The 25,230-nt window shown below is 40.6% G+C and overlaps 1 protein-coding gene and 1 pseudogene across 1 annotated transcript; both read left to right on the forward strand.

The window, feature by feature from the left end:
- Nucleotides 1-22,600: 22,600 nt before the first annotated feature.
- On the forward strand, nt 22,601-23,930 carry LOC137837295 (putative carboxylesterase 18). The gene has a single exon (XM_068646261.2). It carries the CDS (start codon nt 22,710-22,712, stop codon nt 23,712-23,714), a length of 1,005 nt encoding a protein of 334 aa, XP_068502362.2. The 5' UTR covers nt 22,601-22,709; the 3' UTR covers nt 23,715-23,930.
- Nucleotides 23,858-24,952, forward strand: LOC150027920 (uncharacterized; annotated as a pseudogene).
- Nucleotides 24,953-25,230: the final 278 nt, after the last annotated feature.

The following is a 25,230-nucleotide window of genomic DNA, read 5'->3' on the forward strand; positions in this document are numbered from 1 at the left end:
AGACCTCCTCGCCATCGAGCGAGTGCAGGCGAGAAAGAGTAAAAGTCCTCAGTGTTTCTGGGGGCGAGAAGATGTAACCCCTGGGGCAATGTAGAGGCACCAGTAAAAGTCCTCAGTGTTTCCGGGGGCGAGAAGATGTAACCCCTGGGGCAATGTAGAGGCACCAGTGAAAAGTCCTCAGTGTTTCTGGGGGGGGGGAGGAGATGTAACCCCTGGGGCAATGTAGAGGCACGATTTAAAGACCTTCTCGCCTATGAGCGAGTTCAGGCGAGTTAAAGACCTTCTCGCCTATGAGCGAGTTCAGGCGAGTTAAAGACCTTCTCGCCTATGAGCGAGTTCAGGCGAGTTAAAGACCTTCTCGCCTATGAGCGAGTTCAGTCAAGATAAAATCTTTCTCGTCTCGAACGAGTTCAGGTATGGTGTAGAGGGTGGAAGAAGTTCTGAGGGTGGCTAAGGTAGGTTCGAAGAGAACGCCTAGCCACCCGGTCTCTTGCTCTAGAGCACAAGGAGGTAGAGAAGGATCCGAAAGGCGCCTCTACCCCCAGATGAAAGAGCAATGGCCAAGTTGTGAAGGCAGGAAGAAGCTGGTGTTGCCAAGAGTCTCTGGCGACCAGGAAACGTTCAAGCAATGGCGAGAAGTTAAAGACCCGTTTTGATGAAGCAGATCGGGTGTAGCGACGTTATAAAGCCAGGGGTTGAGTTAAAGTCCATTGCTTGAAGTATCATTTTACGCTAAGGTTCATTGCCTTAAGTTTACGAGTTGTTAAATGTGATTATTATTCGAAGTTGAGATGGTTCGAAACGGCTAAGTACAAGATCGTGCCTACGAGATTACTAAGTTATTTCTTTGAAGTAAATCACGCAAGGAAAGTTAAAGGTAGACGAAGAGGTTACAAGAAGAAATGCAAAAGTAATTTCATTAAGTAAAGTATCAGCTCAAAAATACATGTACAAGAAAATACGAGTTTATTACAGAATTATATACAAGGGAAAGGCACGAAGGTAGCAGATGGAGAGAATCGATTAGTCTTCAGCGGGAACCACTTTTCCATCCACTACCTCGTTATCAAGAGACACCATGCTGAGGTCCAGGTCGGGGAACAAGCAGGCAAATTGTTCCCGCGCAGCCTCGAATCCAGCAGCCAGAATTTGAGCAGAATTCAGCTTGAGTTCTTCAATCTGCTTCTGAAGTTCCTCAATCCGTCTCTTGAGATCTTCAGTTTGTTCTTTCAGCTCCTTATTCTGCTGCTCCAGCTCTTCAACTTGCTTCTTGAGTTGTTCATTAGTTTCTTGAGCCTGGAGAAGGTCTTCAGCAACCTTCTTGGATTCTGCTTGCGCTTGTCCCAATTCGGCAGCGAGCTCCCCTTTTTCCTTGTTGGCTTCGGCGAGCTCAGCCATGGCGTCATCCCTCGCCTTTTCCACCTTTCCAAGGAGGGTCTCTCGGTCGGCCGACCTTTGCTCCAATTTCTTCACCTTGGCGGCGTCAGTTTTTATGAGAGCCTCCAGGTCAGCCACCTTGACGCGATAAGGCACAATCTTGCTCTCCAGTTCAATCTTTTCTTGAGCCAGTTGCTGCACCTTATGACGGAGATCAGTGGCCTCCTTGCGCGCCAATCTGAGCTCGGTGCTCATTGCGTCTTCTACTCGGGAGTGTTCAATCTCCGCGAGTGTCAAGTTGAAGGACAACTTCTCCACCTCAACCTTCATGGTGCTGTTCTCTGTTTTAAGGTTGAAGAGGTCGTCCTGGAGCTTCCTGGTGGAGCTCTGCACCGCCCTAGTTATGATGGCGGGAATGTCTTCAGCTTAGCAGATAAAGGCTCCCACATCCTCGTGACCTCAAGAGGGAGGTTTGCTGCTTGGAGAGGCGCTGGTGGGGCCTGTTGTTGGTTTTCGTCGCCACCTTCTTTAGTTGGTTCTTCAGTGGGTGCTTCTGCTCGTGGTGGCGACGTCGGGGACTCGGTGATCAGAATCGGAGAGGTGTGGGCAACCTCATCCCCGATTGGAGCGACATCTGCGGCTGAGGCGTTAGAAGGAGGACCCCCTCCAGCTGATACATATGGCGTGGAGGCGCTTGGGGGGTCCTCCAAGAAATTGTCTTCGGCGGCCTCGACCGCGAGTGGCGCAGTTGCCAATGGAATGGCTTGGACTGGGGAAGCGGGAGCTGGTGGAGATGGCATTGTTGGAGGTGGAGCAGACGTGGATGGCGGTGTTGAGATTGGAAGAGGGGGTGGGGCAGGTGGTGAAGAAGGTGCCACCCTCTTCCTCTTTGTAACGAGGCCATCTTCGGTGACCTCATCATCTTCTTCCTCCTCCTCGTGGGCCCGTTTACGTTGGGCGGCGGGTTGGACGTCGGAGGGAGCTGGGCCCTTAGGTGGCGATCGGCCCTGAGTGGCGGCGATCTCCACCATGAAATTTGGCACTGTTTGAGAGCCCGTCGCCAACCCGTGGGTTCGGGCGAGCGCCCTCAATTCAGCGAGCATACCCTTGCCCAACATGTTATCTGCATAGAGCGAAAATGCATGGGTTAACTCAGAGAGAAAATAAGTGCATAAGGCAGGATGCAGCAAAGCAGATGATCGGTGGGCTTAAATAAAACCAAAGTCTTGCGCATAACGCACAAGACGCTCAGAAACAGTTAAACAGAAGCAGTACTAAAACAACAGTTTAAATGTTCTAACCTATTCGAATTTCGAGTTGGTCCTCGTAGAATTCGAAGCAGATCAGGGTGGTGGTGAGGAAAGTGATGTTGGCCTCCGCCACGCTTTTCCAAAAGAGGCAGAGATCTCTGTCCAACGCTCCCATGCTATCAGGACTTCTGGGTCTCCTGAAGCAGCTCTTGGACTCTTTTTTCCCCTTGTCCACCCAGTACAAGGGGAAGCCGTCGAGTAGGGAGGCGTCTTTGTCGTTAGGGCGCACTTGGACGAACTTCCCTTTCCAGTCTTTATAGGATTGCTGGAAGATGGAGAAGATCGACCTCCCAGCGATCCCATTCAAGCTAACCCACAGGCGGTCTCCTGGGTGCTTGGCCTCGAAGAGAAACAGAAATACATCTACGGATGTGGGCAACCCCAGATGGTCGCACATCACTTGGAATGCTCGCACAAACGCCCAGCTGTTGGGATGAAGCTGGGCGGCGGCGATGTTGAGCTCAGTGAGGAGTTGCCTCTCGAAACGGGTAAAGGGAAACTTCAGTTTCACCTTCTTGAATAGCGTTGTGTAGACGAAGCAGAAGGGCCCGTCAGCGCTCACCTTATCGTCGGCACAAACGGGCAGATCGGGGGGGCAAGGTAGCACTATCATCTTTTCATCGTGCTCCTTATGAAATGTTTGGTGAGGCTCATCCCCCTTAGTCAATCGCAAGACTGCTCCAGCAGTGTTCACGGAAGACGTTTCCCTCAACAGGGTCGAGTTGGCCCAGGGGTAGAGTTTTTTGAAGTCTGGCAGGGGAACGGGGGCTCCTCCGGCGATAGGTGGAGTCGCCTGGGCCAGGTTGGGGCGGGAAGGTGCAGGCCTCTCAGCCTGGGAAGATGAAGCACCGCGTGCTCGCGGTCGGATGAGTGCTTGAGAATAGGAGTGTCGCGATGAAGGAGGAGGATTCGGGGTGATCTTTGAGCGGGTCATTCTCGAAGCTGCAAAGGAATAAGAAAAGGAAAAATGATCAGGGTTCGCAGAGGCTGACTCGATCGTGGGAGAAGGGTGAAAAGCGAACGAACGAAGCTTCGTTGCGACGATTGACGAAGCCCTAAGTTACGTAGAAGGAGAAATGGAAAAAGCATCCCACAGCGTATGCACCAGACAGTTACAGGATGATGCGAATCGGTTAAAATGCAAGAAAAACCAGCAGAAGAAGGAAAGTAGGTACCTTTTGATGATCTGGAAGACGATGAAGGATGATGGTGATTCAGAATGTTGGAGAGCGCTGAGAGTTTTTTGCAGGAGGAAGTTAGAGCGTTTGTGAATACGAAGAAAAGTGATGGAACAGTGTGGAGTGAAAATGGGTTTAAGAGTTTTTTCGAAATGGGTTTGGGAAGCGCAAACGGTAACTGAAGGTAACTGTTGATGAAGCCACGTGTCGAGTGATGGGCGAGGGGTTTAGTGGAGCGTCAGAGAAGCAGAAGGTACAACCGCTTGGAATTCTGCGTCAGTGCCACGTAGACCGGTGTTGATGTGACTCTTCTAGTCTTTTCGCTGGACAAGTCTTCGCTTAAGACTGGGGGGCTTGTGTACCGCCCTGGTAGTCGGAAGTGATGACGTGGCATCCAGCTACAGTATAGGCGTGTTGACAAGGCGCCAGGTTGGCAGAAGGGAAGGAAGTCGGGGGGCTCGTGAAATCGCCAGTTATTAAGTTGGCGTGTTCCGATCTCCAGCATACCAGAATCGGCGATAACCGGGTTAAAGATGAAGTCGCCAGATGAAAACTCAGGCGACCTAGTGATTGGAGATCGCCAGAGCAAGCACATCGCCAGAGATGAAGGTGGTGCAGATTATGAAGGCGGCCGGCGAGACCACAGGGAAGGTGTACGAAGGCACCCTAACTCGCCAATTCCAGTAGAGATCGCGCTCCCAAGTTAGCTATGCACTGGGCAGTACCATGCATAAGTAACTTAGCAAAATGAGAGTAGAAGCAGCGCCCAAGTCAAGGAGGCTCCAGATGATGGCACGTGTACAGTTGGATGCGAGCCACGTGTCTAAGTTTGTAACTGCCAGGAGAGAGAAAGTGACCAGGTATATAAGAGTTCTCAACGAACTTTCGAGGTACGCACGTTCAGATTATACTCTTTACGCTTGCGAGTTCTAGAGCACACTGTGAGAGAGAACATTGCACGGTTCCTTGAGATTTCTTGAGCGTTCTTGCTCTCAGTATTTGGTGGTTCGGTCACTGACTTGGGCGTTGGAGTGCGATCGGCCGCAGGGGCGCCGCTCTGTTCTTTTGCAGGTTCTTGAGGTGGATCTTGGAGAAGGACGGACGTTTGAAGCGGTGCGCAAGTCGATCCTTTGACGAGGCAGTTTTCAACGCTCTGGTCAACAGGCAGGATCACCACCTAATAAGATGCAAATTACAAAGTAACTTACCTTGTCTATCGAGATGGTCTTTGCCTTCACTGTGATCAACTACAACCCTGAAATTCATTTTACAAAAAAATAAAAGCATAATGGCAGCCAGAAAATTGCTCTGAGGAGAGTGAAAGGGTGAGATAATTTGCAGTGAGGGTAAGAAGAGGGGTTTCCGGTGAGAGTCAAAAAAGGAGTTTTCGGTGCGAGTGAGAACAGGGGTTCCGATGAGACTATGAAGGGGTTACGGTGAGAGTGGGAAGATAAGGGTTGCAGTGAGAGTGATTTTGCGATGAGAATGGCTGCGAGTGAGAGGGGAACGATTGCGGTGAGAGTGAGGGTGAGGGTTTACAAAATGGGGCTAAGAAGGGAGCGATTGAGGTGAGGGTGAGGATTTACGAAATGGGGCTGAGAAGGGAACAATTGCGGTGAGAGTGAAAGTGAGGGTTTAGAGGTTCAATGAATGAGGAATGTGAACAAATATATATTTTTCGAAGACTGAAAAAGTGGAATACGAAAAAAAAAACTTTGGAAAAGAGGAAGGTTACAAAGAGAATAAAATGCGGGAGAGTTTTTATTTCGAAGGATAATTATGGTGGTTTTGCATGCCACATTTTGAAGGGACATTATGGACGCTTATGAAGTTGTCGTATTATACAGCTAATTGTGGCGATTTTTAATAACCATCATATTATAACCGCCACCACATACACAATTGTTTGTAGTGATTCTATAAACAGAGACCTCGTCACAGTATTCCAACCATCAAGGAGGAAAGACATTGATAGGTAGAGTCATTAAGAGTAATAGATGCACTAAGAGGCATAAGAGATAAATCATAAGAAAGTCTTAAGGCTGAAGTCTGGCCAAGACTCTGGAGAAAAGGATCAAGAGCCTAAGTTGGCCAACAACATTCAAAGGATCCATGCTTGTTGTTCTCTTGCTTCTCATCTTGAGTATTCATTATAAGATTTTATTATGAGTTGCTAAACTTACCCTAGTGGGATTGAAAAGCAATGTGATATTTCTTAAGTTATTGTAGTTTATGAATGCTTATTTTTTATATTGAGATTCAAATTCCTTGGGTTTGGTAGTATGCTTAATTCTTAATGATGAGGAACAACCATTGATTGTCCTTGGAATAAGGCAAGTTCATGTATTTGAACCCTAACCAACCGACCATAGTTCTCAATGGTCATAAAGCGCAGAGTTGAGACTATGGTGAACGGTTCCATCTTAATGCAAAAATAAGTTTTAACAATTCAAGGAACTAATTGGGATAGTTTGTTGTTCTAGATAACCTCGTGTGAGGAATCAACTTGGTTTGGCCATAAGGAACATGCTCTAGTACAAAATATGAATACCACGACCCTTTACAAAGACAAATATTTAAAGACCATTGTAAAAAAAAGCAGTGGCAATTTTGTAATAATTTTGAACTTTATAACACGGTTCTAGAAAGAACCATCGTTACATGAGGGAGTAGGGAGATACAAAGATGGTTCCACGTGGAACCGTCGTTACATGAGGTACCAGGGAAGATACATAGACGATTCAAAGCAGAACCGTCCTTATATGTTGATATTTGTCTCCTACGCGCCCCTATGCGTTACTCACTTCTTCACTATGAAATCTTTGTTTTCCCTTCTCCCTTTTTCACGAGAGTTGCCACAACACCTAGTGTCTTTGTTCGCAGTCCCTTCTCAGCCACCTTTTGCAACGTCCCCCGCCAGCGCCGCGTTTGCAACGTCTCCCGCCAGTGTCGTCGAAGTTGTTCTCCTTCCAGCGCCGTGCCGAAGCCATTCTTTCTTCAGACCGCTTTGAACCCATTCCCTCCCCCATCTGCGACGCACACCCGCCAGCATCGCCGAGACTGTGACACGACTTCGTCGTCACGCGTTGCGCATGCTGATAGCGCCTCCAATCCGCAAAAACCCCTCCGCACGTGTATCCCCTCGACTCCGCCAGCAACTAGCCACCACTCCTCCATTCTGCCACTCCTTTGCGCGTCACTGCCCTAACTATCAGTAGGGTTATTCCATTGTGCTGCCATTTGTTACCTTGCTCTAATTTGAGGTAAATGTGTTTTTATTTATTATTTAATAATATATTAAATTTTATTATCTATATATAAAATTTATTCTGAGTTCGTAGGTGTTCGACCTTCGACAATCTGAATTTAGCTTTTAATTAGATATTTTTTTACATATTGAATGTCCTGATTCTGAGTCCAGAGGTGTCCGACCTTCGACAATTTTGATTTAGTTTTGAATGGTTAGATATTGTTTTTACATATTGAACGCACTGGTTCTAAGTCCGGAGGTGTCCGACCTTCGACAATTTTGATTTAGTTTTATAATGAATTAGATAGTACATTTCATTATATGGAACATAATGATGTTGAGTCCTTGAGTTTCTGACCCTTTGGCAATGGTGATTTAGATTTTCTCAGTTTAGCAGTTCTATGGATCAGGGTTGGATTAATACATCGCGAAAAAGGGGTCGAAGAATTCTTACAGTTTTCACAACATAATGCCATTAATAGTTATAAAGGAGTAAAAATAAGGTGTCCTTGTATCAATTGCTTGAATGGAAGGATGTTGAGTGTTTCCGAAATTAGAGAACATCTTTTGTGTGATGGAATTTTGAAAAATTATACAAAATGGACATGGCATGGTGAATTGTTAGACTTGCCAAGTGCTTATGGAGTTTCGAAGGATGTTGATTTCTCAATGGACGATAGATTAGAAGACATGATTCGTGATGTGAGAGCAGGATCTTTTGCTAATGTTGTTATCGAAAATATGTCTAATGATGCAGAGACTCCTTTGTATCCTGGTTCAACTAAGTTCACACGATTATCAGCAGTGTTAAGGTTGATAAATTTCAAGGCAATGAATGGATGGACCGATAAAAGCTTTACAGAATTGCTCCAATTGATGAAAGACATGCTTCCAAAAGGAAATACATTACCTAATCGAAATTATGAGGCAAAAAAAATTCTTTGTTCGATGGGTATGGAATATAAAAAAATACATTCATATCCTAACGATTGTATTTTATACAGATATGAGTATGAAGATTTAAGAAGATGTCCCAAGTGTGGGTTCTCACGTTATAAGGTTAAAGTCTGTCAGAATGATGAAATTGATGAGTTCACAAATGAAGGTCCTCCTGCTAAGGTTGTTTGGTATCTTCCAATAATTCCAAGGCTTAAGCGTTTGTTTGCAAATATAGATGACATTAAAAACCTTAGGTGGCATGCAGATAATAGAAATTGTGATGGACTACTTCGTCATCCAGCTAATTCTTTGCAGTGGAAGAAGATTAATAAAGAATTTCCTAAATTTGGAAAAGAATAGAGAAACTTAAGACTTGGATTGGCAACTGATGGAATGAATCCCTTTGGAAATTTAAGTAGTAATCATAGTTCATGACCCGTTTTGTTAGTGATTTACAACTTACCTCCTGCTTTGTGTATGAAGCGCAAATACATGATGTTATCTATAATGATCTCTGGTCCAAAACAACCTGGAAATGACATAGATGTTTATCTTAATCCATTGATTGAAGATTTGAAATTATTGTAGAATGAAGTGGTTGATGTGTTTGACGCGTTCAAGAATGAATCTTTCCAATTGCATGTGATGTTATTTTGTACTATCAATGACTTCCCTGCATATGCGAACTTGTCAGGTTATAGTGTGAAAGGCCATAAAGCATGTCCAATATGTGAAGAGAAGACATCATATGAGCAGTTGAAACACGAAAGAAAAACTATGTATCTTGGGTATCGTAGATTTTTAAACGTATACCATCCATATCGTAGACTGAAAAAAAGCTTTCAAAGGATATCAAGAACATGACATTTGTCCCACTCCCTCAAGTGGCCTTGAAATTTATGAAAAGATAAAAAATGTTAATGTGACTTTTGGAAAAATGAAGAAGAAGCAAAATGTGAGTGAAATATGGAAGAAGAGATCAATCTTTTTTTATCTTCCATATTGGTGTTAGTTAGATGTCAGACACTGTATAGATGTAATGCACGTAAAAAAGAATGTGTGTGACAGTCTAATAGGAATCCTTTTGAACATTAAAGGCAAAACAAAGGATGGTGTGAATGCACATCTAGATTTGACTGAGATGAATATACTAGAGGAATTGACACCGCGAGAAGTTGGTAAACGTACATACTTGCTTGCAGCGTGTTACACTTTGTCAAAGAAAGAGAAAACAAGTTTTTGTGAATGTCTTAAAGGTGTTAAGGTACCACAAGGCTACTCTTCAAACGTGAAGAGTCTTGTATCTCTGAATGATTTGAAACTAATTGGCTTAAAATCTCATGATTGTCACGTTCTAATGCAACAATTACTATCAGTGAATATTTGTGGAATCTTACCAAAAAGTGTTAGGCATACGATCACTCGACTATGTTCATTTTTCAATTCCATATGTGGTAAAGAGATTGACTCTTAGAAGTTGGATGAACTTGAAGAAGAAATAATTGTTATCTTGTGTCAACTCGAGATGTTTTTTCCTCCATCTTTTTTTGATATCATGGTACATTTAGTTGTTCTTCTTGTAAGAGAAATTAGATTGTGTGGGCCAGTTTAAATGCGATGGATGTATCCAGTTGAACGATACATGAAGATTTTGAAGGGATACGTGAAGAATCAATGTCGTCCGGAACCTTCCATTATTGAAAGATATATTTCAGAAGAATGTATTGAGATTTGTTCCAACTACTTATCAAAAGCCAAATCCATAGGAGTTCTTGAAAAATGTTGGAACTCTCGTAGATATATAAGTAAATCTTCAAAAGGTGTACATGTCATAAGCAAATCTAGAGAAAAGGTACTACAAGCACACTTGTATATCCTAAATAACACTAATGAGGTGTTACCATACTTAGATACACACACAAAGACATTGCCAAATACAAGAATCGAAGATAATCAGAGAAATGGGTGTTAGTTGAGCATAACAAAACTTTCATGTCATGGTTTAAGCAACAAATCATGAATGATCCATCAACATCTGAAACATTAACATGGCTTGCAAATGGTCTCAAGTTTGATGTTTTATGTTGTTTTGGCTATGAAGTAAATGGTTGTTTGTTTTACAGAAAGTCTCGAGATGATAGGAGTACAATGCAAAATAGCAGAGTCACCTTGGAGGCAGAGTCTATGCAGTTTACAACTTCAAAGGATCAAAATCCTGTTGTGGGATCAAAGCGTTATTATGGTGTCATAGTAGAGATTTGGGAAGTTAATTACCAAGTTTACTTTACCTGTTTTCAGATGCAAGTGGGTTGATAATAAGACTGGTGTCAAAGTTGATGAATCATGAATGACTTTGGTTGACTTTCGAAAGATAGGTTATTATGACGAACCATTCATAATAGCATATCAAGCTTCCCAAGTTTTCTATATCCAAGATCCTACGTCTAAACACTGGTTTGTTGTTCTACATGGAAAAAACAACATTTTTTTATTACCAACGAATTAATAAAATTTAAAAAGAGACACTTTAGGGGTGTCCCAACCCGTATACAAAAGACCTTAAAGTCTAGATCGGACGCACATGTTTACAAGGTTCTGTTGGACATAAAAGAGCTAACCTATAAACAATGTTTACCCATTTACCCCAACAGATAGATACAACATCACAGAGAACCCTTACCCACCACCTATGACAGGAACAACTTTACCCCTAACAAAGTCCACAAAACCCACCATAGCACACCATAACAGCACTCAACAAAGCTAATGCAGCATAACCACCAGCACTCTCCATGCCAGAAAGAAACACGTTGAGTTGACTGTGTTGAGTAGCGCCCATTCTCCACAACAGGCTCGGCACTAGACAGTCCCCTGCATCTACCACACACCAACCACACAGCTACTCTTCCATAACACAGAGAATACGACTAGGAAATAGCCTGCTTAACTTCTCATGCTTTGAAAAAAGGCACCCGAAACTCCAAACTGAAATGGAGTCTTCATACCAGCAGCCATTACCTGAGTACCTGTCCAAACAAAACACACCAACAGAAGAAAATATTAACTGTACCGTCTCGTATCAGGGCGTTGACTAAGTCAAAGTCAACGACTGGAAAGTCAAAGTCAACTCAAGGTGTCGCTCAGGTGTAGAGACGCCAGGAGGAAGCGTCGCCAAGATAGGACTAGGCGTCGCCAAGGCAAGGCGTCGCCAAGGCAAGGCGTCGCCAAGGCAAGGCGTCGCCAAGGCAAGGCGTCGCCTGGGTGGAGGCGTCGCCTAGCCAGGGCGTGGCCAGATCAAACAGTGCAAAAGTAAGGCAATCACAGTATGGTTCCCCGATACCCATGGGTAGGAAATACCATGGAGGGAGCGACGTCGTGGGAAGCCTCAGGACCCGATATCTCGGGAAAGTGATAAAGAGAAGGAAAAGGTGGCTTCAAGGCCATAGTGATAATACCAGTGAAGGGCAGCCTGACTCGTGAAGTACCCCTGCAACCCCAGAGACGCCTTCGGGACAGATACGGCCCAAGAGGAAGGTCACGCCCAGGATAACCGGGTGCAGGGTGCGAGAGGAAGGCAGATACGCTCTCAGAGTAAGTGGCTAGATACTTGGGGGCATGAGTTGGCACCCAAAAAGCCACCCCTAGCGCAGTAGCACTCCCAAGCAGGAGGACTCACACGTAGAAACGTCCCCAGGTGGGTAGAAACGCCCCCAGATGGGGTCATGGCGTCGTGAGGCCCTCCACGTGTACGACAGCCATGCCAGAATAGAAACACCCTCTAGTCAGGTGCCAGGTAATTAAAGATATTCAATACAGTTTCCCTTTCGAGCATTCAAGTACTATTAGGGCTCCCGAGCGTTTCAACGTCTTAAATGCGCTACGTTTCGTAATTAAGCGCTTTAATGAGTGCGTTACGTTTGAGATTAAAAGCGCTTTAAGGCGCTTTAAATGCTGGGGGCAGTTTAAATAGCGCTGGGAATGTTGGAAAAAGGGTGGGAACCTTTGGCAAATTTACGAGAAACTCTCTGGTTGCTTGCCCGTGCTTTAAGATTACGTACAAGTGACTGGAGAATATTTTTGCCTGAAGGAGACAACACACACACATATACACAGTTCTTTTACCACCTTCAGAGTGCCACACGCGGTGCTCAGAGACGGGGGTGATTAGTTTTGGTGTTTCTTGCTGGCTGACTTGAGCGTCGGAGTGCAAACGGCCGCTAGGGCGCCTCTTTGTCCTCTTTTTTGCAGGAATTCACAGGCAATCAGTGGGAAGGAGTCCTTAGCTGACGGTTGAGGTCGCGCACGAAGACGTCCCGGTCAACCGGACGGAACATTAACAGCCCCTGTCTAAAGGCCAGGATAGTATAACAGTAACTCCAATCAACTCCCATCTGCCTCCCTTTACTACCGTTACCCACCAAGCACCAAAATGACCCAACCCGCGCATATACTCTTGACAAAAACCAGTGCAATATAGTGCCCACAGAGAAACTACAAAATTTTGCTCTACTAGTGTCGTGTACACTATTCCCCAGTGTTACCTCCTACAATGGCTTCTCACTGATTCTGGATTGGTACGACTACACAGGCCCCGTCTTGTACACGCCTACCTCAGATAGCACTGAACATTCCAATGCCATAAACACTAGCAGCTTTGCAGGCACACACCAGGATTGAGAACCCAGTCCGAAAAAGCAGAGCTAAAAAAATTTGTCCTAAACTTCAACTTGAGCCACACTGAGAGTTGGGCTAGGTGAAAAATCTCATCTACATCAGTTGTCCCCTACTTGAACACCACCAAATTTCTTTGGTCCCAAATACTTCGAACTATAGTAGCCCATACACCCTTCCAGACCTGATTCTGTTTAACATTCAGATGGGGCAAGTGAAAATTCTCAAAGTGGATTAAGATATCCTTGTGTTGCACATATGTGATGCCTAGCCATCTGAAGCAAAGGAGCCATACCCTCTGCACATAAGCACATTCTAAAAAGAGGTGTTGTGTTGTTTCTTGAGTTTATTTGCATAACACACACAGAGGAGAGCTAACAGCCAATCCTCTCCGAATTAAATTGTCAAAGGTTGGAAGTCTCCCGATCAAAAGCAACATAATGACGCAAAAGATACAAAGAATAACATTTTTTATATTAAATCACTTACAAGAACAACGATCAATAAAGAGTACGAGGATCTTGTGGATGTTGTACATGCAACTCGAAATGATCATGACGAAGGAATATATATTTGTATGTGCATGTGTTTCACATTTAGTTTTACAATATATAATTTTTATTATATTTTATATTCTTGATGCTTATCATATTTCTTTGATAACAAGAAAATGGAAGATGACCTACAAGTTCCTTGTTCAAGAACTGGTAGAGGACCTACAAGATTAAAGAATATGTTTAAGAAGAAAAATGATGGTAAAAAAAACCATTGACTATTGATGTCAAAACTAGTGTGGCCATTGGGCCATATGCAAAGGAGTTTAACAGTTATCTCATAGTACTTTCTCGTGAAAGGATCTCTATCTTAATTGATTCCTGGGATCACGTGACCGAGTAGGAGAAAAACATGATTTGGCAAGATATTATGGTATGTAATTTTTTTTTTTTACTTTGTTCCATCTGAAGTTCTTTTATACTTTGTTCAATCTGAACTTTGTTCAATCTGAACTTTGTTTATGAACTAATAATTATCTCAAATAATGTAGACACATTACGAGATCTCGAATGTGGAAACCTTAAGAGCGAAGGTTCTTTCTAATGTGAGTGTCAAATTTTGCTAGTTTAAATCAAGATTGAAAACAAATTATATATATGGTGAAAGGAAAGGAGAAAATCCTTGTTTGGAATACGCAACCCTTAATGAAGAAACTTGGCAGTAGTTTGTGAATATTCGAGAAACTCATAAATGGCAGGTTAGCATCACTTGTTATATTTGGATGTAGTTTATATTAACATATTATTAAATTTTGAATGTTGATGATAGGATATTCGAAAGAAAGCAAAATCCAATCAAGCAAATAATGAGACCTCACACTTACTGTCCCGTGGTGGTTATAAGTTGTTAGGGCAGAAGATGCTTGAAGAAAATATTAAAGCACATTCTACTTCCATTGAGGAAGGGAATAATGTAGATTCTTTGAGGCCTCCATCCCCACCAGCCTGACATGAGATGTGGAAGGGTGCTCGTATAAAGCCATCAGGGACATGGAGTTCTAAGCAATAAGAAGAAACAATTGATCGAATTGTAAGAAATATATTTCTGTGTTATTTTAAATTCAATGTGTTAATGTTTGAAAATTTCTTTTAATTTGTTTTAGGATTCCTCTTGCTGAGCAATCAACACAGGGGACTTTTATTTCATGTGGTCGCGAAGATATTCTTAATATTGCTATCAGATGGCCTGAGCACCCTGGACGTGTTCGTGTAGCTGGGTATAAGGTTGGGATTTGGTCATACTTTGGACCCTCGTCACAAAGCAAGGAACAATCGTACATTCAACCTATCCAGGAGTATTTGCTACAATTACGACAATAGATAAAGGCTAAGGTAACTCAAGAAATTAGAGAAGCTTGATGGAAGAGTTTAATAAGCGGATGGATAGGGAGTTTGAAAAGCGTCGGGAGGGTTTAAAAATCTCGCAGCAACCACCTACTATGGTACAAGATGACCCACCTACGCCTTTTATTAAGAAAGTCAGTCTTAAAGGGAGTTGTTTGGCGGATCTATCAGGGGATGACTTTGGCTCAACTAGCCAATGCGAGTAATATGTTGAGTATAATTCTTTGACCTGATTCGTTGCCCTAGGTAAGTCTTATGAAGGGGTCACAATGTTACACAATGTGTCTTTCTGCTAATTTGATAAAGGTCACAGTGGAAAAGGTCTTTTATGGTGATGTTACAGTTCCTGTGCCTACATCAGAGGTGACAATTGTAGCAGAGGTATTGTATACTTTCGTTGCCTGGCCTAGACATCTCGTCAAACCTATATACTCTACGGTATATCAGTTTAATTATTAACGACGGTTATAGCGATAACCACCGTTATTTCTCACTAAAAATTTTAAAAAAAATACAGAAATGCCACCGCGGTTTTTGCTACGACGAGTTTTTCTGAACTGTCGTTATTCTTAGTCGTCTTTTAGCTTTTTTGTACTAGTGAGAAAATGAGGAGGGAGAAGAATGGAAAGTTGTCGAAGTCTCCCTAGAGGTCGTCAAAGAGGCCATCACCGCATCGGCACCTGCCTTGATGGGTAATAAATTCAAGGTATCTAAGGCAATCTCGTACTCTCTTTCTCCTTCACAAAAAGGGTCAATAGTCGTAGGTTCCAGCAGAGTTTGGTCAAGACTGTCACTGATCGGGATGAGATTGTGAGAAAGAAAGAGAGTGTCAGAGGCCGAAGTTATAAAGGCTCAAGAGACCTTCTTTTACAACATTCCTGTTAATGAAGGGAGGCTTGACATTTTGAAGGACGTCCATAAAGGTGAGCTCGTTCCAAATGATGTCGTCCCCGGGCTGGTGGTGATGCTACCGATAGTGGGGAAGTTGCCACTCCCTAGGGTTCTTTGGTTGGCCTTTGTCTTTTTTGGTTTTTGTTGTATTGACCTCGGATTTTTTTAAATGCCTTTATTTTCAATTGTTGTAACTATTGACTTAGACATACTTCTCAGTCCTTATGAATGGAATACTTGGATTGTGTCGCTTCCTATGGCTATTTTTATTTCAACTGAATTTGCCTCGGTTTATAATTCGTGTGTAACAGAAAATGTTTCGAAAGTATTGTTTTGCTTTAGTTTAAAGGTATTTGGTTGATACTTTGTTTTTCACTTTTTAGTTTAATGTTTGAATGTTAGTTTGTAGGGTTGGCTCACTAATCTAGCTCACTAACTAGCTTTGGTCTGCTCCGCATAACCCATAGTCCGTGCGGGACAACAGCGTGGCGAGATGTAACTTATTTTTGAAATAAAAAAATAATTATGTAACTTATTTTTGCAAAAAAAAAATCATACCTCATTCATCCATTATTGCACTTGACTTTTATTTTATTTTATTTTATAAAATTGAATTTAATGTACTAAAAAAAGAATATTTATTTTAATAATTTAAAGGAGTTAGTATTAAGAGTGACAGTGGATTTAGTTTTAAGTAATGTCTTATATTTACAATTTGTTAAGAAAAAAATAATATAAAGAAGAGATTTCAATAAGATAGTTAAAAAATTAGTCATCTTCATTAAAATATTTTGTAGCAAAACTTTGATAAGATACTCTTATACATTTACATACATATATAGGAAAAAATAGATGCAAATCAAAACTTTAATTATTTTTAATCAAGCCTTCTAACAACCCTCATACTTCAATTTATATTTGTATCTTAATTAAATGAATTGAAACACAGATAAAAATTTAATTTTTCAGTAGTAGGAATAATTTTTTTTATAATTAATGCGACGGGCCTATGCGGGCACCCATATTAGTTTGTGCTTTGTCGGGGGTATCTCGGTGTATACTTGGCCTTTTCTTTTTAATTTAACATTTGAACATGTTAGTTGCGGTTGTGTTGGGGGTATATCGGTTCGTTTCTAGTCGAGAGTATCTCCATTGATACTTCGACTCACATCTTGGTTAATGCTTAAAGCATGTTAGTTTTTGCTTTAGTCGAAAGTATTTCAATTGATACTTAGGCTTTTTGCATCTTGGTTGATGCCTAAAGCATGTTAGTTCATTCTTTAGTCGAAAGTATCTCAATTGATACTTAAGCTTTTTGCATCTCGGTTGATTCTTAAAGCATGTTTGTTCGTGCTTTAGTCGAAAGTATCTTACTTGATACTTAGGCCTTTTCATCTCGGTTAATCCTCAGAGCACATTGGTTCGTGCTTTAGCCGAAAGTATCTCAATTGATACTTAGGATTTTTCATCTCGGTTGATACTTAGGATTTCGCATCTTAGTTGATGCTTAGAGGACATTGGTTCGTGCTTTAACCAAAAGTATCTCGTTGAAAGTTAAGCTTTTTGCATCTTGTTTGAGGCTTAGAGCACATTGGTTCGTGCTTTAGCTGAAACTATCTTGGTTGATACTTAGGCTTTTTGCATCTTGGTTGATGCTTCGAGCATGTTGGTTCATGCTTTAGCTGAAATTGCCTTGGACGATACTTCCTTTTTTAAATTGTAACTTTATTGGGTGCCTCGTTAAAACCTTATCGGTCAAAAACCTTCTTGGAAAAAAAAATTCGAGGAAGGAAAGAGTACACTAATAACCATTACATTTTAACTAAAGTTAAATTTTAGGTGTGTGACATTCCACATCCTAGAAATCGGTTTCCCCGAAAGATGCTCAAGTTGGTACACATAGTTTTTGCTTTCTTCCATTATATGAAATGGTCATTCCCAGATGGATGAGAATTTACCTTGATTTTTCCTAGCTTTGCTACACATTCTCAACACCAGATCTCCCTGATGAAAGGATCATGGTTTGGCTTTGGTGTTGTATTTTTGTGAAACCCGTACCTTGCAGTCCTCGTCCCTTATTCGGGCTTTGTCTCGCAATTCATTGAGTAAGTCCAGGTTGGAAGCTAAGCTTTCATTGTTTAGGTTCTAGTTCAAAGGATGTTCTCCTGAGGGAGGGTTCGCCGATTTTGACTAGGATTATTACATGCCTCCCAAATGCGAGGTTTTATGGTGTCTTGATGGTGGCCGACTATGGGGTGCATCTGTATGCCCATAGGACCTGGAGTAACTCCTCGCTCCATTTACCCTTGGTCTTGCCTAGTCTTTTTTTTAAGTTATGTGATAATGACTTTGTTGGTGGCCTCATCATGCCCATTCGTTTGGGGCTCTTTGACAAAACTCATAATAGGTATTATGTCGAGTTTGTTGTAGAAGTTGATGAGCCCCTGGTTGGTGAATTTTTTGTCATTGTTCGAGATGATAGTATGTGGTATGTGGTACCGACATATGATGTTCTTTTAAATAAAACTTCTTACATTTTTAGTTGTGATTCGGGCCATAGGCTCTAGCTCCATCCATTTTGTGAAGTAGTTTATGGCTACCAAAAGAAATTTTCATTGTCCCTTTCCAAGGGGAAAGGGTCCTATGATATCCATACCCTCTAACAACAAAGGGCCATGGGGATGATATGTGGTGTAGTTGTTCGAGTTTTGTGCGTGTCACATTAGAGAACTCCTGGCATTTGGTGTAGTGTTTGATGTATGCGGTGCTATCGGCTTGCAACATGGGTTAGTAGTATCAAACCCTGAGAACTTAGGTTGTCATTGACCTTCCTCCCAAGTGAAGTTCCCATACCCCTTTGTGTAAGTCTTTAAGGATGTATTCGGCTTGCTCTTTTGAAACACATTTTAATAGGGGAGGGGGAAAACTTCGTTTGAATAGCTCATCTTTTATCAAGAAGAAACATGCACAATTCTTCCACATGGCCTTTTCATCCTTATCTTCACATTCCCCTATCTCCATGAATTTCTTGATTGGAGCCATCCATGATTCGTCTTTGGATACTTGTAGGCATTCAACTTGTTCATCGATGTTGGGTGCTGATAGGGTTTTATTGGATGATTGAACAATGTTGACTCTTATTTTTGGTACTGGCCAACTTTAACAACAGGTCGGTTGTGGCATTGTGCTCTTGCTTTATGTGCTTGGTCGTGGCCTTTTTGAACTCGTCCAGCATGTTGATAACCTTGTGATAATACTTGAGCAGCACTTGCTCTTTTACTTGGAACTCGCTTGTTAAATAGCCTACCGTGAGTCATGTAGATGATGTTTTGAACACTTATATCCAACACCAACATGAGTCCGGCTATCACTACCTCATACTCGACTTGGTTATTGTAAGTTTTTGAATTTGAAACTTAGTGATTGTTCCAAGAGTGTTCCTCCAGATCCTTCCTAGACGGTGTCAACTCCGCTCCCCTTGATGTTGGAGGCTCCAACGTAAATGATCCGCGTTTCATTTGTGGTTTCGGGCTTGACATACAACTCGTCCGTGAAATCGGCCAAATTCTGACCTTTTATCGATCCTCTCAGTTGATACTTCATGTCGAACTCAAAGAGTTTGTCTGCCTACATAATCATTATGCCATCGAGGTCTGGCTTTGAGAGCACTTTATTAATCGGGTAGTCAGTCATGATGATTACTTGGTGGTTGTAGGAATAGGGTCTGAAGTGTCAGATCACTGTTACTAAGGCTAAGGCTACCTTCTCGATCAATTGGTATCGGGTCTCAAGCGGTTGTAGGGTTCGACTAATGAAGTAGACGAGTTGTTATTCGTCCATGTTTTGTACCAATATCACACCCACCACCTCCTTCAATACGGATAAATATATGTAGAGGGGGTGGACCTTTGATGGTTTTCCAATGACGGTGGGCCACGAGGAGGTCTTTACCTAGAGATCACTTATTCGCATCAGTGGGTTCATTGTTTGGGAAGGAGGTTTGAGGGTTATAAATTAACATCTCCTTCTTCACTGTTAAATATCCCAATTTGTAATATCTTCTCTCATAATAATAAAAGCGGGTTGTTTCAGCTGTGCTCAGAGATTAGGCTAAATTGGCCGAACTTCGTTAACAATTTTCTGGTGTGTTTTTTCCTCTTTATCTCTTTTATTATTCCGCTCTATTTATTAGTATTATGTTGCTTTCTCTTTTGTTATAGTATTCAATATTATTTGTCGGGTAGGTCTGTTAGTGTTCTGTCTTAGTAGGGAAATTACCCGTTTTCCCAACAATGTCCACTCGAATTTGGTGGCGTTCTTCATTAGGGCAATAATCGGCCTCGTCCTTTTTGCCAAGTTAGATATGAACCTTGAGAGGGAGGTTAGTTGTCTGACCAACCTTTGTACCTCCTTTATATTCTTTGGGCTACACATCTCGATTAAGGCTTTGCGTTTGTCCAAATTTGCCACTATTCCTCGGCTTGTCAACATGAAACCTAAAATATTGCCTCTCTCCGCCTCAAAGACACATTTACTAAGGTTTAGCGCATGTTATACCTTTTGAGGGCGTTGAAGACCTTTTGTAGGTCCTCGACATGTTTTTCGCATGTTTCATACTTGACAACGATGTCATCCAGATAAACTTCTACGCTTCGGCCGATGAGGCCTCATAACACTTTGTCCATCAACCTCTGATACGTTGCCCATGCGTTTGAGGCCGAACAACATGATCTTGTAAAAGTTGTTAGCCTCATCCTCATGAACTTTTTTTCCTTATCTCCCTTATGCATCCAAATCTGGTTATATCTTGATTCGATCTTGTAAAAGATGTAGAGCTTTGATTAGAGCATCCATTTTTAAGAGGCTTTTTCATTTTCTTAGTCTTGTAAATTTGTATAGAGTAGTGTAGTTTGGTAATTTTTGTGTAGGATTTAATTGGGCTTGTATTTGGGCCATGTATTGGGCTTATTTTCATGGTCATGTATTTGGCCAATTAGAGTAGGGTGTAAATAGGAAAAAATAGTCTAGCTAGAGTTACAATTGGGCCTCCTTGGGCCTGATGCAACTCTAGACCATCTAGGCTACATAAATAAATGACTAGAGTGCAAATAGAAAGTATGGAGTGACAAGGAAGACATGAATGGCTCAATGGAGAGGATTTCCACCAACTAAGAAAGGTCACTTGTCAACCTCTAATTTAAGAGGATTTGCTCCAATGAAAGAAAGCCTATTGACATCATGGGAATGGAGAGGATTCTCTCTAATTAGAGGAAAACACTTGTCAAGCTAGGAATGAAGAGTTTTTAGGTTAAATTTTTTTGAATTTTGGCACCTATTAGCACTATAAATTCAAGTGCTAAGCCCTTTTGTAATGGAGCAAAAAATTGATGAAGAAATGTTGTCCAAATTTGTGCAGAATTTTCTTCTTTGCTCAATCTTTGTTAGCACTAGTTTTGTTTCTAGCTTAGAATCACTTAAGAGTTGGCCTCACCTCTTCAAAGTCTATATATTCACCAACCAAATTTATCTTTTCCATTCAATTTTCTTTATCCATTTAACCCACTCAAAACATCCATCAAACCACAACATATAAAAAATTAGAAAGACTACATGGATTAACATAGTACTACATTAAGGCTCTGTTTGTTTCAAGGGTTATACTGTTCAAGAGGAAGGATGTGAGTGGATATCCATGGTTTGGATCAAGGGATGTGCAGGGAAGGGAGAGAGTGGATATCCATGAACAGTGATTTTTCTCATCCTTCTCATATGTCTCATATGCAGAGATTTGAGGGGAAATCCACCTAAGATGGTGGTGTTTTCCCTTTTTGGCCTTTTTTTTTCTTTGTCATTAATGTAATATTATATATAATAGTACTTTTATTTTTATTATTTTTCCATCATAATTATCATATTATGATATTTCATACTTTATTATATATATTTTTTCTTTTTTACAAATAAATTTGTTGCACAATTCACTCTATGTATAATATTTTTTTTTATTATAAAATGTCCTCTAAAATATCTATATGGTTATGTATCTACATACAATCTAAATCAAAATCAATGAATATAAAAAACTTTCAAAATGTATAAATAAATATAACAATAAATTTGTATATGCTTAAATAATATTATTTTTATGATTTTTTTAATGTTTTGATAATATTAAATAAATTGTATTTTTTTAAATAATTATTTAATAATATCGAAATAAATTATTTAATTGTACATAAAATAATTTATAAATACAAGGGTAAATTTGTAAACTTATATTTTACACTTTTAAAAAAAAATAAAAAAAACCTCACAACAATTACATCACTCACAAACTCCCATAAACTTTTCTCACACATCTACTCTAACATACCTCAATTCAAACAACCTCACTTTTTTCACACTTTCTTCTCACATCCTCACACATCCACTCCTTCAAATCCTCACACATTCACTTCCCAATCCAAACACACAGTGTCCTGGTACATCCGCTTTGCGAAATCACTTGGAGATCAACTGCCCCACATGCCAGTCACAGTCCACGCAAAGAGGTCGGTGTAGTCCGTTAGGGACTGTGATATGGCCTCTGCCTCGACCTTGGCAAAGAGATGTTGCATGTGACCTTGGTGTCACCTCGAATTTTTACTGTTATGGTTTCCCCGTCAGGTTGCACACGGAACTCGTCCTTGAGAAACCGGACTTTGAGAGTTTGACTATTAAGACCTCCCTCCCCAAACTTGGTGTAGATATCTATGTTTGTGGTTAATAAACTTTTTGTTGTTGTACATGATAATAACAAGTAAGCTTATGGTTGGTGTAAAATATACACATCACGTAAGGTATCGTAACATTTGAATTTTGCATATATTACGCAACTCTGAAACAAATTCCCATAAAAGAAAGCCTCATAATGGATATCAATAATGTGTAAATAAAATATTTACAAAATCTGAATCTGATTGCCTCACAAACTTTTTTCCATTTAAAATATTCTTCAACGAAATTCTTGAATATTTTTTTAATAAAAAGAATCGAAGACCTCACATCTTTTATTATTTCCTTGATATGATTACCAACCACCATTACAACTTTCATTAAGAACTATAAAGCTACACTAATTGTATGTGAGATAGGTGTAACCCTTTCTTTACCTTTCAGTCATTTCCATTCTTACAGAGAACCAAACCAAACAGCAATGACTTCTGAAATACCAAAACCAAAGCTTTCTCTGCCTCTCAGAACCCGAGTTGCATTATTATTTCTCTCTGCCGTAACGGATTTTTCGCGTCGCTCTGATGGCACCGTTAATCGCGGTTTCATGAACCTCCTCGATTATAAGTCCCGATCCAAAGCCAAATCCGTTAAAGGCGTTTCTACTAAAGACGTCACAGTTGACGCCAACAGAAACCTCTGGTTTCGTGTCTTCACACCCACTGCCTCCTCCGGTGACGGAGTTGTTCCCGTTGTCATTTTCTTCCACGGCGGCGGCTTCGCTTTCCTCTCGTCGGACTCGTTTGGGTATGACGCCGTGTGCCGGCGATTCTGCCGTCAAATCAATGCCATTGTTGTCTCCGTCAACTATCGCCGCACGCCGGAGCACCGGTTCCCTTCGCAATACGACGACGGCGAGGACGTCCTCAAGTTCCTTGACGAGAATCCCGCTGTGCTTCCGGAAAAGGCGGACTTGTCAAAGTGCTTCCTCGCCGGTGACAGCGCCGGCGGGAATCTAGCTCACCATGTAGCAGTTCGGGTGGCCAAGTCGGGGCTCCGGGAAGTTCGGGTCGTCGGGTTAGTTTCCATTCAGCCGTGGTTTGGAGGGGAGGAGCGTACTGCCGCGGAGGTGAAATTTAAGGGGGCACCTCTGGTGTCGACATCAAGAACCGATTGGCTGTGGAAGGCGTTTTTGCCGGAGGGATCAGATCGCGATCACTGGGCCGTAAATGTGAGCGGAGCGAATTCGGAGGATTTGACGGGTCTGGATTACCCGGATACCCTTGTGTTTGTCGGTGGATTTGACCCGTTACAAGATTGGCAAAGAAGATATTACGAGTGGTTGAGAAAATCAGGGAAAAAGGCACAATTGATTGAGTATCCAACCATGATTCATGCATTTTATATTTTCCCTGAATTGCCAGAGGCATTTCAGTTGATCTCACAGGTTAAAGATTTTATCGCCAACAGAATCTCGGATTTGAAATGATCACTGTTCTGTTTAAAGGATTGAAGATTTCATCGCCAGTAATCACTGTTGGAGTCTAGTGTAAAGTTTTTGCTTTAGGCCTTAAAAATATGTATTTGTATTTCTTAAATTTTATCATTAGTTTCGGGTTTAATATTGTAATGATGATTAAGGTGTGTTGTTTAGAATTTGTATGCCAGTTGGAATCTATATAAATGAAAATTTACTTTTTTTCTATTCTCTCGCGCTTGAAAATTAATCAGCCATTAGTTTCAATTAAATAAATTGTCTTTTTGTGTATTAATTTGGTATATTGTCCTTTTCTATACAAATTTTTACCATGGTTAATTTTGACGATCAATTTCTAATATAGTATTATTTTTATTTTTCCATCTACCATCATTTTGTTTTTATTTTCTTATCCAACACTATTTTATTTTCATTTTCCTATCAATTCAAAAGTAAAAAAAAAATAATAATAAATTAAAAAAAAAATTGAATGCATTAAAAAATAAATATTTTTAATTTTTAAAATAATTATTAATGAATAAAAAAAATTAGTTTTTACAAAATAAAAATTAAAAAGTAATAAATTAAAAATGTTAAGTTTAATTTTTTTAAGAATAAAAAAATAAAAAATTAAACCTTACATTAACATAAAAGTTGAATTCATAAACATAAAGTACTGTTTATTTTTATTATTATTAATTATATAATCATGTTAATTTCAAGTAAAAACATTGACAGATGCACAATCAAAGGCAAATACTCATACCGTGTTTTCCTTTAATAGAAGGAACACCAAATTTTTTGTAGAAGAAAGACAAAATCTAAGAGAAGTACAACCACTAGGCCGATTTGCAGTTCACTAGGATGAATTGTGGTGTGAATGTGGAGAATTCCAAAAACTACACCTACCATGCTCCCATGTGCTTGTTGCGTGCAAATATGCTCACCACGATTTTGTTATGTACATCTCACTTGTATACACATTGCAACAGGTCTTTCATGTTTACGAAAGACTATTTGGTGAACTCAGAAATGAAGAGTATTGGCCTGCATACACGGGTAAAATATTATGACCAAGTCTCGACATGAAAAGAACCTCAAAGGAGAGACTTAAGTCAAGTCGAATAAGGACTGATATGGACATAAGAGAACAACATGATCGAACAAAAAAATGTTCATATTGTCAAACACCAGGACACACAAAAAGAATGTGTCCCAACATTATTGGATCGTTCACTTTTCGTCATTAATTATGTTTCATTTTACACAAACTATTTAATGTATCGTTGAATAAAATATTAAATGAATGATCATCTCTCATTTATTTTCCTTTTTATGTTTAATATATACTTATTTAGTATCGCATTATATCTCTTATATTTGTCTTGTTTTTATTTATTTATTTATTTATTTATTTTATATCTTTTATCTTTATCTTATTTTGTTTTGCTTTTATTTTATATCTTTTATGTTTAGTTATTATTTTTTTTCTGTCATTCTTTATTTATTTCTGTTTTTTGTATTTATT

The sequence above is a fragment of the Phaseolus vulgaris genome, chromosome 4, assembly GCF_051622355.1.
Source record: "Phaseolus vulgaris cultivar YP4 chromosome 4, ASM5162235v1, whole genome shotgun sequence".
NCBI classification, from domain to species: domain Eukaryota; kingdom Viridiplantae; phylum Streptophyta; class Magnoliopsida; order Fabales; family Fabaceae; genus Phaseolus; species Phaseolus vulgaris.

What these genes read in the sequence shown, in the direction of transcription:
- LOC137837295 (XM_068646261.2), top strand. Translation starts at nt 22,710, where the DNA reads ATGACTTCTGAAATACCAAAACCAAAGCTTTCTCTGCCTCTCAGAACC.